Source organism: Somniosus microcephalus, chromosome 12, assembly GCF_052327205.1.
Source record: "Somniosus microcephalus isolate GS21.2 chromosome 12, FLI_Smic_1.0, whole genome shotgun sequence".
Classification (NCBI taxonomy): domain Eukaryota; kingdom Metazoa; phylum Chordata; class Chondrichthyes; order Squaliformes; family Somniosidae; genus Somniosus; species Somniosus microcephalus.
Window position 1 is genome coordinate 99,471,445 of NC_140998.1, and position 18,110 is coordinate 99,489,554.

General features: G+C 40.8%; 1 protein-coding gene across 1 annotated transcript in view; it reads left to right on the forward strand.

Annotated features, from left to right (window-relative positions):
* brms1la (BRMS1 like transcriptional repressor a) overlaps positions 1–11,036 on the forward strand; it is a 39,109-nt gene extending 28,073 nt beyond the window's left edge. Inside the window, exons 8-10 of the mRNA XM_086002314.1 lie at positions 173–212; positions 303–429; positions 9,172–11,036. Of these exons, the coding sequence (XP_085858440.1) occupies positions 173–212; positions 303–429; positions 9,172–9,289 (285 nt within the window). The 3' untranslated portion in view covers positions 9,290–11,036. The remainder of the gene's footprint in view (positions 1–172; positions 213–302; positions 430–9,171) is intronic.
* The last annotated feature ends 7,074 nt before the right edge of the window (positions 11,037–18,110 follow it).

The window sequence follows — 18,110 nt, forward strand, 5'->3', positions numbered from 1 at the left end:
TCACCCCCCACCCCCCAGAAATAGACAAAAGATGTCTATACTCATTTAGGCCTGTAGTAAATGATGGAATAAAACGGATAACAAAATAATGAGGGCCTCTTTATACGTAAATTTGCAACCTCTAAAATCTTGCAGCAAGTAAAATTTAATATACTGAATTCTGTTTTATCAGGCAATGGCTACGCTTGGGCCACATAGAGTAAAGGCAGACGGTGAGTAGAAATGCAAAATTTTAATAATATATTGGTATGTTTTATTATGACCATGAAACTGTATTTACTTTCTTTTTATTTAAACTTCAGCATCCACCAAGACAGAAAAACAGCTTCACAGTGCCAGATCAGAAGATGGCAGGTTATTTTATGATGGGGAATGGTACAGCCGTGGGCAGACTATATGCATTGATAAGAAAGATGAATATCCTATAAGGCAATTATATTTTTTTTCCTTAAATTATTGAAATATTCACTATTGTTTATTGAATTATAATTAGTTAGTTTACTGACTACGTAATTCGGGGAGGAGAGTGTGGTATTGGTTAAATGTGAAGAAGTGTTTCTTTGAACATATTTTCAGCTGCATTGGCTTTTTTTCCACCTGACATGTTTCTTGATGCTGTAGTAAATGTTACAAGCCATAGCCAGTTACGGTGTTCTTTTTAATTAATAATAGGGAAGCAACAAGGTTGTGCACTGTGGAGTTGCAGACTGTTGCAGATTTCTTTCCCACTCTACTGAATTCCCAATCTCAGTTGCAGGTCTATGGGGAAATGCCAAACAGAAGCCCAGAAGCATCCCTGCGTGTGGTGGAGGGAGTGAGATACAATCTAATGGGAATCTGCACTGGATTAACTAAGGGCAGTATTGGTGGTGACCTTTGAACAGACCGTCCTCTTGACACAGGAGCTGCAGGTCCTGGGAGGGACTAGTAAGGGTAGAAAAATTGATCACCTCAAATTCAGTAAGCATTGTGAAGGAGTGAAAGAGGGGAGAAAGCAAATACTTTTAACCTAAATTTATTTTCCTCTACCTCCAAGACAATTTAAAATATTTCTTTTCTCTCTGAAAGGAGATATTTAGATTTTGTTGGTTCGCTGTTTCCTGATTAAGTCATCCAAGTGGGCCTTTCATAATCAGCGGGTCTTTATTTGGCTGACTGCCATTAATAGTATACATCATCCTTCAAGAAACTAAAGTTAGACTTGGCATGTCTTTTGCAGCTGCAGGACCTGACGTGGGGGAAATTCTCCCCCGTACCTCACCCCCTCCACCAACGACGGGCGGAAGAGGGGGGGTTAAATTGGTAAAAATGTGAAACCCGCCACAAACGTGTCTGCTTCTGGTTAAACCACGTCGGGTTTGGGGACATCCGAGTAACCCATTTTTGAGGCGGGTTGGTGATTTTAATATGTTAATTAGGCTGCATGCCACAGATTTTGGCAGCGATTTAAATTTAACGGCTGTGGGCCAGGTTTCCCAGGCCTCAGGAAACCCGGCAGCTGAAGTGAGGCAGGAGCTGCCGAATCCAGCAGGTAAGGAGCATAGGATATACAGCACAGAAACAGGCTTTTCGGCTCAACCAGTCCATGCCGGCGTTTATGCTTCACTCGAGCCTCCTCCCGTCTTTCCTCATCTAACTCTATCAGCATAACCCTCTATTCCCTTCTCCCTCTCATGCTTATCTAGCCTCCCCTTAAATGCATCTATACTATTCGCTTCAACTACTCTCTGTGGCAGCGAGTTCCACATTCTTACCACTCTCTGGGTAAAAAAGTTTCTTCTGAATTCCCTATTTGATTTTTTGGTGACTATCTTCTATTGATGGCCTCTAGTTTTGCACTTCCCCACAAGTGGAAACGCTCTCTCTGTATCTACTCTAAAATTATGCAAGGTTTTGATAGAGACCCAGCCTGTTCATTCTTTCCTGATGGGTATAACCTCGCATTTCTGGTATCATCCTTGTAAATCTTTTTTGCACCCTCTTCAGTGCCTCTATATGCTTTTATAATATGGCAACCAGAATTTTACTCAGTACTGTGTGGTCTAACCAAGGTTCGATACAAGTTTAGCATAGCTTCTCTACTTTTCAATTCTATTCCTCTAGAAATAAACCCTAGCGCTTGGTTTGCTTTTTTTATGGCCTTATTAACCTGCATCGCTACTTGGTGATTTTTGTATTTGTACTCGGGATCCCTTTGCTCTTCTACCCCGTTTAGATTCTTATTTTCAAAGTAATAAGTGACCTCCTTATTTTTCTTACTAAAATGTAATACCTCACATTTATCTGTTGAAATTCACTTGCCTATTATATGCCCATTCTGCACGTTTATTAATATCTTGTAATTTGTTGCAGTCCTCCTCAGTATTGAGTATCCCCCTCCAATTTGGTGTCATCCGCAAATTTAGAAATTGTGCTTTTGATTCCAAAGTCTAAATTGTTAATATAAATTGTGAACAACATTGGTCCCAGCATTTGTGGGACCTCACTTTTCACCTTCTGAATAGCTACCCTTTACCCCTATTCTCTGCTTTCTGTCTTGAAGCCAGCTCACTATCCATTCTGTTACATATCCCCTGACTTCGCATTCTCTGACCTTATTCATTAGTCTATTGTGTGGTACCTTATCGAAGGCCTTTTGGAAATCTAGAGGCAGCGGCGGTGCGAACCTGCGAGAGACGAGGCTGAGCGGCAGTTTAAAAAGAGCGCCAGAGTTCAGGTGAGGCCCCACAGCAGCAGCGGAGGCGGCGGCAGCGGTGCGAACCTGCGAGGGATGAGGCTGAGCGGCGGTTTAAAAAGGGCGCCAGAGTTCAGGTGAGGCCCCACAGCAGCGGGGGCGGTGCGAACCTGCGAGGGACGAGGCTGAGCGGCAGTTTAGAAAGGGCGCCAGAGTTCAGGTGAGGCCCCACAGCAGCGGTGGCGGTGCGAACCTGCGAGGGACGAGGCTGAGTGGCAGTTTAAAAAGGGCGCCAGAGTTCAGGTGAGGCCCCACAGCAGCGGCGGTGCGAACCTGCGAGGGACGAGGCTGAGCGGCAGTTTAAAAAGGGTGCCAGAGTTCAGGTGAGGCCCCACAGCGGCGGCGATGGTGTGAACCTGCGAGGGACGAGGCTGAGCGGCGGTTTAAAAAGGGCGCCAGAGTTCAGGTGAGGCCCCACAGCAGCGGCGGCGGTGGTGCGGACCTGCGAGGGACGAGGCTGAGTGGCGGTTTAAAAAGGGTGCCAGAGTTCAGGTGAGGCGTACCAGTCTCCAGTCTCCAAGCTCAGAGGGAGAGAGAGAAGTAAAAAGTATTTGAAGTGTGATGTCGCCAGAAAGCAGGTAGGTGATTGGTTGGTGAGTATTTCTCGCTTTATAAACTTAAACTCTGTGGTTTATAGTTACTAAGGCCTCTCGGGTGTAGCGGGGACTGTTGGTAAACCATTTAACTGTAGTGTAATTAGTGGGATTGATTGATTTAATTTAAATTCAATTAATTGAAGGGTAAGTCATGGCAGGACAGCCCGGCCATGTGGTATGCTCTTCCTGCGATATGTGGGAACTCGGACACTTCCTGTGTCCCTGACAACTACACGTGCAGGAAGTGCATCCAGCTGCAGCTACTGACAGAACGCATTGCGGTACTGGAGCTGCGATTGGAGTTCGCGATGCTCGGGACATCGTGAATAGCACGTTTTACACAGTTGGACACACCGCAGGTAGAGGTTGGACAGGCAGAAAGGGAATGGGTGACCAACAGGCAGAGTACTAGGCGCAGGCAGGTAGTGCAGGGGTTCCCTGTGGACATCCCCCTCTCAAACAGATACACCACTTTGAGTGCTGTTGGAGGGGATGGCTTATCAGAGGAAAGCAGCAGCAGCCAACTTCCTGGCACCAGATGTGGCTCTGCTGCACAGGACGGGAGGAAAAAGAGGGGTAGAGCTATAGTAATAGGGGATTCTATTGTAAGGGGAATAGATAGGCGTTTCTGCGGCCGCAAACGAGTCTCCAGGATGGTGTGTTGCCTCCCTGGTGCAAGGGTCAAGGATGTCTCAGAGCTGCTGCAGAACATCTTGGAAGGGGAGGGTGAACAGCCAGTTGTCGTGGTGCATATAGGCACCAACGATATAGCTAAAAAGCGGGGATGAGGTCCTATAAGCGAAATATAGGGAGTTAGGAGGTAAATTTAAAAATAGGACCTCAAAGGTAGTAATCTCAGGATTGCTACCAGTGCCAGTCAGAGTAAAAATAGAAGGATATTTTGGATGAATACGTGGCTAGAGGAATGGTGCAAGGGGGAGGGATTCAAGTTCCTGGGACATTGGAACCGGTTCTGGGGGAGGTGGGACCAGTTCAAATCGGACGGTTTGCACCTGGGCAGGGCTGGAACCAATGTCCTAGGGGGAGTGTTTGCTAGTGCTCTGGGGGAGGGTTTAAACTAAAATGGCAGGGGGTTGGGAACCTGAGCAGGGAGACAGAGGAAAGGGAAACGAGGATAAAAGCAAAAGATAGGAAGGAGAAAAACAAAAGCGGCAGTCAGAGAAATCAATGGTTTAAATCAAACGTGGCCACAGTAAATAATAATTCTAATACGTCTAATAGCATTAAAAAAACAAGCCTGAAGACTGTGTGTCTTAATGCGAGGAGCATTCGTAATAAGATGGATGAATTGGCTGCGCAAATAAACAAATATGATTTGGTTGGGATTACGGAAACGTGGCTCAAGGATGGCCAAGGCTGGGAACTCAACATCCAGGGGTATTCGATATTCAGAAAAGATAGGCAAAAAGGGAGGTGGGGTAGCATTACTGGTTAAAGAAGGGATTAACACAATTGTAAGGAAGGATATTAGCTCTGAGGATGTGGAATCTGTATGGGTAGAATTGAGAAATACTAAGGGGCAGAAAACGTTAGTGGGAGTGGTATATAGACCTCCAAACAGTAAGGCGGAGGTTGGGGATGGCATTAAAAGGGAAATTAAAGAAGCGTGCAATAAGGGCACAGCAGTCATCATGGGTGACTTTAATCTACACATAGATTGGGCTAACCAAATTAGTAACAATACTGTGGAGGAGGAATTCCTGGAGTGTTTATGGGATGGTTTCCTGGACCAATATGTCGGGGAACCAACCAGAGATCAGGCCATCTTAGACTGGGTATTATGTAACAAGAAAGGATTAATTAGCAATCTTGTTGTACGAGGCCCCTTTGGTCGGAGCAATCATAATATGATCGAATTCTTCATTAAGATGGAGAATGAAGTGGTTGACTCAGAGACTAGGGTCCTAAATTTAAATAAAGGAAACTATGATGGTCTGAGGTGCGTGCGAGTTGGGTAGGATTGATTGGGGAATATCACTCAAAGCGTTGACGGTGGATAGGCAATGGCAAACATTCAAAGACCGAATGGATGAACTACAGAATTTGTTCATCCCAGTTTGGCATAAAAATAAAACAAAAAAGGTGACTCAACTGTGGCTAACAAGGGAAATTAGGGATAGCATAAGATCCATTGAGAGGACATATAAATTGGCCAGGAAAAAGCAATAATCCTGAGGATTGGGAGCAGTTTAGGATTCAACAAAGGAGGACAAAGGGATTAATTAAGAAGGGGGAAATAGAATATGAGATTAAGCTTTCAGGGAACATAAAAACTGACTGTAAAAGCTTTTATAGATATGTGAAGAGAAAAAGATTGGTGAAGTCAAGCATAGGTCCCTTGCAGTCAGAATCGGGAATTTATAATGGGGAACAAAGAAATGGCAGACCAACTAAATACATATTTTGGTTCTGTCTTCACAAAGGAGGACACAAATAACCTGCCAGAGATGCCAGGGAACATAGGGTCTGATGAAAGGGTGGAACTGAAATAAATCAGTATTTGTAGGGAAATGGTGTTAGGAAAATTGATGGGACTGAAGGCCGATAAATCCCCTGGGCCTGATAATCTACATCCTAGGGTACTTAAGGAAGTGGCCCTAGAAATAGTAGATGCATTGCTGGTCATCTTCCAGAACTCGATAGACTCTGGAACAGTACCCATGGATTGGAGGGTAGCTAATGTTAACCCCACTAATCAAAAAAGGTGGTAGAGAAAAAGCGGGGAATTATAGACTGGTAAGCCTGACATCGGTAGTGGGGAAAATGCTAGAGTCCATTCTAAAAGATGTAATAGCAGAGCACTTGGAAAGCAGTGACAGGATCGGACAAAGTGAACATGGATTTACAAAAGGTAAATCGTGCTTGACTAATCTACTGGAATTTTTTGAGGATGTAACTGGTAAAATAGATAAGGGAGAACCAGTGGATGTGGTGTGTTTGGACTTTCAGAAGGCTTTCGATAAGGTCCCGCATAAGAGATTAGCGTGCAAAATTAAGGCACATGGGATTGGGGGCAAGGTATTGACTTGGATAGAGAACTGGTTGGCGGATAGAAAGCAAAGAGTTAGAATAAATGGGTCATTTTCCGAGTGGCAGGCAGTGACTAGTGGGGTACCGCAAGGATCGGTCCTTGGACCCCAGCTGTTCACAATATATATTAATGATCTGAACAAGGGAATTGGATGTACTATCTCCAAATTTGCAGATGACACAAAGCTGGGTGGGAGGGTATGCTGTGAGGAGGATGTCGTGAAACTCCAGTACGATTTGGACAGGTTGGGTGATTGGGCAGAAACATGGCAAATGCACTATAATGTGGATAAATTTGGTGGCAAAAACAGGAAGGCAGATTATTATTTGAATGGCAATAGATTGGGAGAAGGGGAAGTGCAAAGAGACCTGGGTGTTCTTGTGCACCAGTCGCTGAAGGTAAGCATGCAGGTGCAGCAGGCGGTTAAGAAGGCAAATGGTATGCTGGCCTTCGTAGCAAGCGGGTTCGAGTACAGGAACAAGGATGTCTTGCTGCAATTGTACAGGGCCTTGGTGAGACCGCACCTTGAATATTGTGTGCAGTTTTGGTCGCCTTATCTGAGGAAGGACGTTCTTGCCATGGAAAGGAGTGCAGCGAAGATTCACCAGGCTGATACCTGGGATGGCAGGAATGACGTATGAGGAGAGATTGTGTCGATTGGGCTTATACTCACTGGAGTTTAGAAGACTGAGAGGGGATCTCATCAAAACCTATAAAATTCTGTCAGGCCTGGACAGACTAGATGCAGGAAGGATGTTTCCGATGGCTGGGGAGTCCAGAACCAGGGGTCATAGTCTAAGGATAAGGGGTAGGACATTTAGGACTGAAATGAGGAGGAATTTCTTCACCCAAAGAGTGGTGAACCTGTGGAATTCTCTGCCACAGAGGGCGGTGGAGGCCAGTTCATTAAATATATTCAAGAAGGAGTTGGATATATTTCTTAAGGCTAAAGGAATCAAGGGATATGGGGAGAAGGCAGGGACAGGGTACTGAATTTGGATGATCAGCCATGATCTCATTGAATGGCGGAGCAGGCTCCAGGGGCCGAATGGCCTACTCCTGCTCCTATCTTCTATGTTTCTAAATTACATCTGCATTACCCTATCTACTCTCTGTTACCTCTTCAATGAATTCAATGAGGTTGGTCAAGCAAGACCTTCCCTTTTGAAATCCATGCTGACTATTCATTATATTTTTTGTTTGTAGATGTTGTTCTATTTCCTCCTTTAGTAGAGATTCCATTATTTTTCTTAACACCGCTGTTAAGCTGACTGGTCTATAGTTCCCTGGTCATGTTCTATCTTTCAGAAGCAGAAGTGCTTCTCGCCAGCCCCTCAAGCAAACCTGCCACGATCTCTCCTCCCCGCGATCTCTCCCTCCTTCCCTGCTGCCGTGCTCTGATTTCACCCCTGATCTTCTTGATTGTCGGGGGTCGTCCCCAGTGGCTGCCGAGTGGGAAACCAAGTAAAAAAAAATACTAATGAGGGCCTGCTGTTAAATTCATCAGGACCTCCCTGTTCCCGGCATTTGCGGGTTCCCTGGCCGCTGACCCGCACATCCACTCCTTCCCCGCAAAATATCGGGGCCGTAGGGTCTGTATAAATCTGCTTTTCTTTTGTCATGGAAGAAAGCTGTTAACAAATGTTTGTTGCTACTTTGCTGGCCAATGCGCTGGATTAAAAGTTACGTCATTCAATTTGTTCCTAAGTAGCAGGTCATGGGTCACTTTTTAAACTTTGAGATATCTTTGATATTTTGTAACTTTACTTGCTGGCTGTTTCTATCTTCCCTGATGATAATGGGAAGGGTGCATATTTATGGTTTGCCTTTTTATATGTGGTTTAAATGGACTAATTTTGTAAAATTATTAGATCCCAAATGTTTGAAAATAGTATAGATGAATTTCTTCAGGGAATATATAACGCATTGTAAACTGTGCTTGTGCTGTGTTTATCGGAAAGTGTGCTTTTTGTAGTATAACTAGATGTGTGTGTAACTTGGAAGTACTTGTATACTGATTGTCTGATTAATTCTTAGGTAAATTATTTCTTGCCATCTGCCCACTCCATGCACCATTTCCCACCATTCAAAAGGACAGGCAGAAATCAGTTATTAGGCCTAATCCAGTGCTGCTGTGTGTTTGACTCCTGGAGAGGCACAAGATGGTGCGGGGTGACTGCGCTTCCTTCCCCCTTTCTATTCACCGCTGTGGGTAGCATCTCTTTCATTGAGTGCTTACGCCTGGTGCACTGAGATTGGGAACTCGTGGTGAAGAATACCGGATGTGAGCCTGTAACAGAACATTGGAACAGAAGGTGGAATAAACACTGGTCAATTAGACCTAGAGCAATAATTTTAGCAACACAGCGATAGTTTGTTCCATTATTCTCACACACAGGGAGTGTCTGTGTAGGTGTTTTACAAAAAACATCTGTGTGTACACAGCTTTTCTCTGTTTGGCTATTTTGACCAGTTTGGTTTATTGTAAACTGCTTTGTCAGCATCTGGTCCCAATGGCCTACTTGGAGTAGCTTTATTTAAAAATAAGAGATAACAACTAAGGCTCTGAAATAATGATGCGAGATTAAAGCATTTGTCTGAAACTACTCATCCCTTATTTTAGGAAAAAGAGAAATTTCAGATGAATGCATCAAGTTTTTGTTCATTAGTGTGCTGCAGCATAATCTCAAGGTCTGGAAGCAAACTAACTACTCCTACTGGAATGCCTTGAAAGCTTGTAAGAATGTATTCCCAATTAAGACAATAACCTAAATGTCTGTCTTTTTTAGTGCCACAATAACAACCATCAACAATGATGAAGTTTGGTTTAAGAGGACAGACAGCAGCAAGTCAAAACTTTACATTTCTCAGCTACAGAAAGGAAAATACACCATCAAACATGTGTAGCTTCATAGTGCTCATGTCAAGTCTTTTATTTTTTTGTATAAACTTTTTGTATTGTCTCTGTACAACAATGAAGGTGCTATGACATCTGAATTATAATTAATGAAATATGATTAATTCCATTTACTGAAATGTTTGGCTATTAAATGTGTTCAGTCTTCTCTGGTGAGGGAAAGTTACTTGAAAGTGAAATACTTTATATAATGTCACTTTACTAGTTTGCTTTTTTATTTTTCTTTGTGCATTTTCTACTTATTGTCCTCATTAAGTAAACCAAGATTTTTATTTGTTTATTATTAACATTGTGTACAGTTGAAAACTATTCCGCCTCTATTACCTGTTTGTCCAAATGGGTGGATAGATTTTGTCAATACTGTGACCTCTGCTTCAAGGTGCTTGATTCAAGCCAGGCCTGAGACAAATAAACTGCCATACAGTGTACACCTGTGTTGCTTTTGAATTTGAGACCCCCAGCCAGTGCGTAACTCTGCCTTGTTCCTCCTGCCACAGTACATCCGGTAAGCCTGAGACACCATCATATCCACATGAATATGATGTCCAGTGCTGCCAGATGAAAAATCCGGTACTTTTTACTCAACCTTTCATTCAGTAATTCAAACTATTACACTGGTGTCCAACATAGTTGTTGCAGTGGAATGGAACAAACGGTGGCTAGAATGGACGTGAAAATGCTGTAATGTTGACACTAGGTCTAATGTGTAGCATGTTTTTAAAAAAAAAAAAATGATAACATGTTTGCTTTCACTTCTCTGAATTTCAAGCTTTGCCAATGGAAATACAGATAGGTCATAGTGCTGTCAGCTAAATATATTGACTATACTAATTACTGACTTATTAAGAACATTATAGAAAATTGAGACTTTTGAAAGGCAGTTTGTTGATGTATACATTGGTCAATTGTATTATGTTCTTGAGCAGTTACTGTGATTATATTTATGGAATATAATTTGAACAAACTAGACTGAATTTGCTGAGCATGTCCGGTCTCTGTTTTGTGTAAAGGCAGTGAAATTGAATTAAGTGCTTATTTCTGGCTGTGGTTTCATGTAAACTGCAACTGTTTTTGTTCAATTGATATGCAGGATATTCATGATAAAGTAAAATGCAAACAAAGCTGTGTAATTCTGCTGACCAATTGGATGGTAGACTCTGCTGCATCTGGTGATGTGTTGGGTACTGCATGTAAAAGGAATAGGTCAATTAAAACTATTGAGACACCCATTTAAGTTTTTCTCCCCATGCCATATACTATCCGAGGGCAAACACATGATCTAATTTGCTCTGTGCCAAAATAATCTCTGGTATGGTTACAAAACCCTGCTTTTATACACATGCCTTGGTTATTGATGGATTTTACATTTTCTTGAATGTGTCTACAAGTAAAATGAACACGTATCAGCCAAATACTGAATTTCACTTGAATTGTCACCTCATTTTCTTTCAGGCAGGGTGTGGTCTCGCTGGTTTGAGAAGCACCTAGATATGGATTGTCTGGGAGATTAGCTCCTATGTAAAGATCTATCATGAATTTACAATTTGTAAGCATTTCCTCCGTCTATGTGGGATGTGAACAAAAATTATGGACTTTGATTATTTTGCATGAAAATGTTTAAAATTGGATTGTTTTAATAACTGCAAATGACCATGAAAAAAACATTTTGTTATAAATTATGTGAACCATGTTAATAAAAACCCTTTTTAAGGTTGTCTTGTTTTCTTTTACACCATTCTATTGAGGCAAAAATCTGAGTTTTTTTTAAAGTGGTTACATATATGAAATTACAAAATTTCAAGTCCTACTGCTCTCTAGAACTAGAATATTTCAGTTTTGTTTCAGTTGTCTTAATGGGGTATGCTTTCTGGGTGGTCTGGTAACTTTCTCAATTTGCCATTCTTCATGTGGCAACATGGAGAGTGAGTACCAAGGGCTATTTGACTATGGTGGTCATCACCATTAAGCCTGCTCCTGACATCTATACACTCATTCTGCACAGAGCATAGCACAAATGAGTGTCTCAATGTCTTTATCGTTAGGTATTTGATGGTCTGCACCCACTCAATCTCTGTCATGACTAGTGCTTGTTTAATCAGCTGAAATTCATTCTATTGAATGGGATAGGTGCAGCAAGTAGAATGTCAATCCTACCTCTAGACTACTACCTTGGTTACAGTTGCCGTAGAGTAGCGAGCCTTGTGGAATGACTTACTGTGAATTTACCTTAATGTAATTTTACACTGACTTAGGGCTGTACTATTGACTATTTTCAGTGGTGTGAGTGGCAACCTTCATCACAGCCCTCTACCATAATAGAGAAGTTAGAGTTCTATCTAGGGTATGTATTGTCAAACATGCTCACCAACTTCCAACTGTGATCCCTCGATGCCTTAAGAGGGTGACAGGTTTTCTTGAATTACTGGAGTCATAATCAAACATTAAAATCAAAGTGGTTATTACTTTAAAAACTTACCTTTTTATGGGAATTCATGCTGGCTGCTTTTACACTGGAGTTGATGTGCAATGTTGACCGCTATAAAACCATTTCTTCTACCAACATACCAATGTATACTTCCTTGTTTTGTGTTGTACATTTGTCCTGTGGTTGGTACCTAACTACAGGAAACTCGATTTACCAGCACCTAAATAACCGGAAATCTCTGTTAACTGGCAAAATTCAGGAGTAGGTTCAGCTAAGTTTTACTTCATATTAGTGGCCGTTCCTGGATCTGTGGCCGTGTAACCCGGGTTCCTGCACCTGTTGCTCTGCAACAGGGACGCCTGGATCTGTGGCCGGGGTTCCTGCACTTGGTGCCATGCAACAGGGCAGCCTGGACCTGTGGCCGTGTAAGGGGCTCTCGTACCTTTTACTATACCGCTCTAATCAGGACTTTTTGATAAACCGGCACCGCGCCAGTCCCGTCGGTGCCAGATAAAAAAGAGTTTCCTGTATGCTGCACATACCAGAAGTGCAATATAGAAGTAAAATTAGGCAGAACATATGGGAAGCATTTTCTATTTTCTTGTCTTTATCCTGCTTCCAAGGACATTTAACCCCCCTCTCTAGACCAGGGTTACAAAGGCCAATAGTACACCCAAATTATTGTACATTGCAGAGTGGTTTGGCTGGTTTACTTCCAAATCCATTTCACCCTCTTAATCCATATTACACAGCCAGATCCCACGAGTGTTTCTAACCTATATTTTGGTATTTGACATCCTGGATGATCTACTCTATGCATTGTCAATTTGTGTTTGGATCAATACTCTTCAAAATGAAAATAGTAGATTTTGTTAAAACTATGATTAACATCTCTGTAACAAATACATTATTTTAGATAAATAATGTAGAATAGATTTAAATAAAGAAGCTACTACAGACCGATGGGAGAATGGAGGTAGTGTAGCTTTTAAAAGCTCGTATAATAATTTGTCCGTGACTACACAAACCACTCGGTCCAGGTATATTGTGTATAAGTAAAACCGTCCGTGACTACACAAACCACTCTGGGTCCAGGTATATTGTGTATAAGTAAAACAGGTTTATTAAGCATTAACATCCAGTACAAAGAAGTAATACTTAACAAGAAGATAGTCACAGTCTGTTCGCTTGAATCCCGACATTCCTTCCAAGTGACTGAGGCGCAAGTCTCCTGCTGTAAGTTGCTCTGTTCCATTGACCGATGCTCGCTTCCTTGGGATCTTGCTGTGTTCCGTTGACCGATGCTGCTATCAATCTCTAGTTACACGGTGCATGCTTTCAATGTTCAAAACCTGTATTTTTATACCCTTTTACCTCGTTTTGCCTACATGGCAGTAATTAACCCTCTGACACCTGGTGAGTCTTGCTTTCCACGTTAGCCATCTTATGACCTTGTTGATGCTACTGGGTTCTCTATGCATAACAAAGTACCCTTTGTTATGCATAGAGATGTTCACTTTTCATAGAACAGTTCCTAGAATGTTGACAAAACAGTCTGCCCATCCTATAGCTGTACCAATGAAGGATGCCGCCAACTGTTATCTCTTTCTCTAGTTTTTATCTCTAAGCATAATATTGCTGAATTCCTCGTCTCCTTAAACTTAGCACTACATTCCATTACTGCAGTAATTTTAAACAGGTTTTTAGTCAGGTTGGCATAATCCCATCCTGCTTTGTTTTCAGCCATTCACCATTTTATACAGGCTTTTAGGTTTTTAACATACAATTTCACATATTATAGTTATTTAAAAATGGTTATAGAATCTTAATGTTTACTGAATCCTGCAGGTACACCCTAGCCTACAGTAGGACTTTAATCCTACCTCAGGATAGAGCCTGGATCTATCATTTCCAAGTGATGAAAAGATCCAATCTATAATTTCATTAAGCCTTGATTCAATAAATCCTGGAAATAAATGAATAATGTAAAACCTCTACTTCCTCTCAATTGTTTGATTAATTTATGGTCCAACTCTCCCTACTATATATTGTGTAATAGATATCAGTATCTACTATGAAAACAGTGATCATGAGTATTGTTTGGATCATCCATTTTAGTTCTTGCAAACAAAAGTAATGCTGTTGAGAAATGAATGCAAACTTTTGTAGGACAAGCTGACAAAACTAACTTCATAACTGGCTATATATACATTGTTAATATGCTAAGTTTCTTATAGTTCGTTCTTTGTCTTTCTCGTTCATCTTTGGCAGCGTTTTAGCCAACATTCATCACAAAAGACTAGCTTTTGAAAAGCATCTACGATCAGGTTTTCATCCTAATTACTCGTTGACTACATTCAATTCTTTAACTTTCTGGCCCTAACATGACAATTTTCCTCTTGTATTAGGTGATTTAATCACTGATGCAGGAATAATGAATGTTCCAGTGTGTTTTATGTTGGAATAGGGGACAGAGGCTGATTAAATCATGAGGCACAGCCAAGTACTTTAATTGCTTGAGGTCCCCAATTCTGGTATAAAAATGCTGGAACATTCATTATCACCATTAGTGGATAGATCAAATTAAATTGTGATGTAACTATTGTGCCCTGGCAGTTGAGCTTGTTTTCAGGATGCAGGCTTTTATCATGTATTAATGTCTGTGCATCCTGCCAGTTGGATCACTCTTTAACAACAATCTTCTATTAAATAGGAAATAATTGATGCTATGGAGTCATTGTTTATAGCCTAGTAGTTTTGCTTCAAAAAATGAGTACCTCCTACATACCTGTAATTTAGTCATAAGCTTCTGCTTTTGTACATAAAATGTGATTGTTTTTTCTTTGTTTATAATTAAAATTGGGACATGGTAAGGAAATCTTTAATAAATGAAGGACCAATGGTTGTATTACACCACAGAGCTGATAAACATACTGGAGGTACAAAATCTTATTAATTATGCTGATGTTTAAGTATAAGCCAAGGTCTATAAGGATTCCAGTTTCAGAAAATACAGAGATAACTTATCTTGTATATTCATAAATTATAACGAGGTTATCAAAATACACCGATTAATTATTTTGAAATAAATTAGGTAGTTAATGATATGACAATGTTCATTAAAAAAAATTAATCACCACTTCAATTAATTTGTTTTAATGTTTACTCTTCAGAATATTCACCCTCACAAATACACAAATAAATTAGATAAGTAAATTACATATATTTCTCCAAATTGAATTGTTAAAATTACAACTTATTACCTGACTCTGAGCATACTGCCTACTTTTTCAGTAGTGGCTTTTTGCCAGAGTTATCATTTACAATCTTTCATGGTGATTGAAGAAGTCAAGTTTTGTTATTTGCCTAAAGCAAAGGTGGCATATTGCAAGCACTGTGGCAATCTCATTGTGAAGGGTTGTAATAAGCAATTTGAATGTTAATGTTTGATAGTTCACTAACTAGCTAATGCTGGAATCCAAAACACAATGGCCCTGAAATTCGGGTTGGAGGCTTCCCGTGGGTGCAAGCCTCCGACCTGCACTTACCTAGCGCGCCGGCCATTGTGCTGTGGGCCCGCGTGGGATTCCGATCCTGGGCCTGCTCCAACTGCCGGCGCGCAGTGCTTGCGTATCCCAGGGGCGCAGTTAGTTCAAAGCGTCCCTTGGGATCACGTGGGCCATGGAGAGCCAATGGTAGCAGGGAATCTGTATTCATAGATTTGACAGGAAGACCTGTCAAATCTATGAATACAATTCAGCCCCAAAACATAACTAAAACTTCAAATAATTTTTTTTTTAAATCACATTTTTAAAATAACTAAATTATATAAAATAACTTTTAAATAATTTAAATTTTTGAAAAAATGAATTACAGTTTCTAACAGGGCTAAAAATAAACTTACCTTTCTTTACAGTATTTGAAAATAATAAACCTGTGGAAAAAATGTTTTAATTTTACTTAATTCACCACTTACCTTGTTAAAAGCAGGCCTCGCGACTGCTTTTTATAAGTGTAGCTGCTGGAGCCTTACCCTCCCGGAGAAACCTGGGGAAAAAAAACAGAAGTTCCAGGCGCACGCGTTCAACCTGTGAACCCCTTCCTTTAAGGGAACGGAAGTTCCGGTTTCCCGCGCATGCGCAGTGCTTGCACAAAACCGGCACTTTCATCGGGCTTACGCGTGAGTACCCAGCGCGTACTCACCCGTGGGGACCCGAAGTTCTGGCCCAATTAATATGCCTTTTAGGAAGGTGCAGAACCTTAGTAAACCTTTTGGTGGCAGTAAACTGATAGAAAATAAGCTGTATGTGACAACATGATATATGAAAAAAATTCTGTTTGGAAGTCATTTAGATGCAGATTTTGCAATTTGTTGCAATTTTTTTTAAGTCTTTCTAAATACATGTTCAATTGATTATTTTTAAAGGGGAGGGAAAGATGCCTCTTAGCCATGATTTCAGCACAGGTTCATATCGAGAAGGTGATAAATATGAGTTAAAGTTGAACAAATGCAGCTTCAGGATTAGGTTGAGAATGGAGATGGGGGAATCCTCACTCCATAGTTTGAGTCTGAAATCTAAGAGTTTTGTTAAACTACAAGCATTGATCTCATTGGTGCCTGAATAAGATGGGGCTGGCAGATCCAAGTTATACTGCTGGTTCTGCATTACTTTGTTGCCCAAGGTAAATGAAGGTTTGCAAGTGCAGACTTACAGAATTCAGCAGTTGTTCTAACATTCCACATGACATTCAATGTGGAATTCTGTTCACTGGCATCTAATTACATTTTATGTTAGGGATACAGCTGTCCCGTTTTCTACCTGGTGACAAAATTATCCAGAGCATAGTTGAAGAAGTTCCCAAGATGTCCAATGGAAAACCTGCTATGGGATTGAAGCCAAAGAGGTGAAAGATTTTCTCCAGAAGGTGGTCTTGCAACCTGGACTTAAGGCTGCAGTTGCACTGTAGCAAAGGATGGGACACCGGTAACTACTGGCTGTGATGCACACCCTTGTTCGGCTGCGTATGGTGACGCCACTATTTCCAGCCAGAATGGAGATGATTGGGTAATTCCCTGATCCATCATGCCGGGAGACTGCTGTAGTGACTGTGATTGATTTTACACACTTAATTTGTATTATGTAACTATCCTCATTCACTGCATTTTGCTGGAGAAATCATCCTGCTTTTATGGGGAGAAGTTGCAGCAGTTTCGATCAGTTCTGTTTGCTGCAGTTCATAGAAACTCTTTAAATAGACTCTGTCAGTAGACTTCTGTTTTGCTGATTAAATAGACTGCCGTGAGTCCCGCCCCACCTCCAACTCATTGGCTGACATAGTGGAGTGAATAGACACTCTGGAATATTATTTTGTATTTACAAAAATTACCAGGTAAGGGTTGTGAACACCCAGCAAACTGGAAAAGTACTTGACAGTTTAAACATTTATTTCCTCCTTAAGTGCGCCAGAGATCACCTGGAACATTTTTGACATTTGTAATTTTGGACATTTTAATTCATGATTCTATAGAATGAAAATTCACTGTGATCAAAAAACAACAAACTACATCAAAAGCAGTTTGCAAGTATAATTTATGTTTTCAAGAAGATCAAACAATACATCATCATCCAGTTTTATTTACCGCTGCTCTATATTCATTTCTCCCAAAAGGCACTGTAAAATTGGACATTTCTCTCAGCCCACACACAAAATAACCAATCATGAGAGTACAGGGCTGTATAATGTGGGTAGTTGTGTCCTCACAGTATAATGAAGATGGGAGAAAAAAAAATCACTTTAGATGGCATTTCATTTTTAACTATTTTAAGCAAGGTTTTCTATTCAATTTTGCTGCCCTTTCAAAGCAAAGGTTGCTAAGGGAAATGTTAGTTGCTATATTTTGTGTATCAATTAACATATTTGAATGCAGTAATAAGTGTGCTCTATTCGCATTGCTCTCTCTTGCAGTCTCTCTCGATAGGATTCTTTGTTCTCCACTGAATATGGAAATATTAATGTCTGACCTGCAGCTCAAAGGTGCCATGCACAATATTCAGTCCCAGCTAGCTTAATCACATACACTGCTTTACATATTAAAATTTTGTTTACCATCTAAATAATAATAAATGAACAAAATCCAATCTTTTTAGAAACAGAAATTGGTAATAAACAATATATGTGCATTTTTTGCTTATGCATTTAAACATCAATTGTGAGTCACATATTTCACAAGGCATATTTCACCAGTGACACTACATTGATGCTTCCTTCAGCAGTAAGAAAAACAGGCAAGAGTGAGATGAATCACTTTCTCATCAATGAAGAATGGAGAACTATTAGAATTTGTATGTGAGAAAGCTTCTTGTCCATCAATAATGATTACTAGC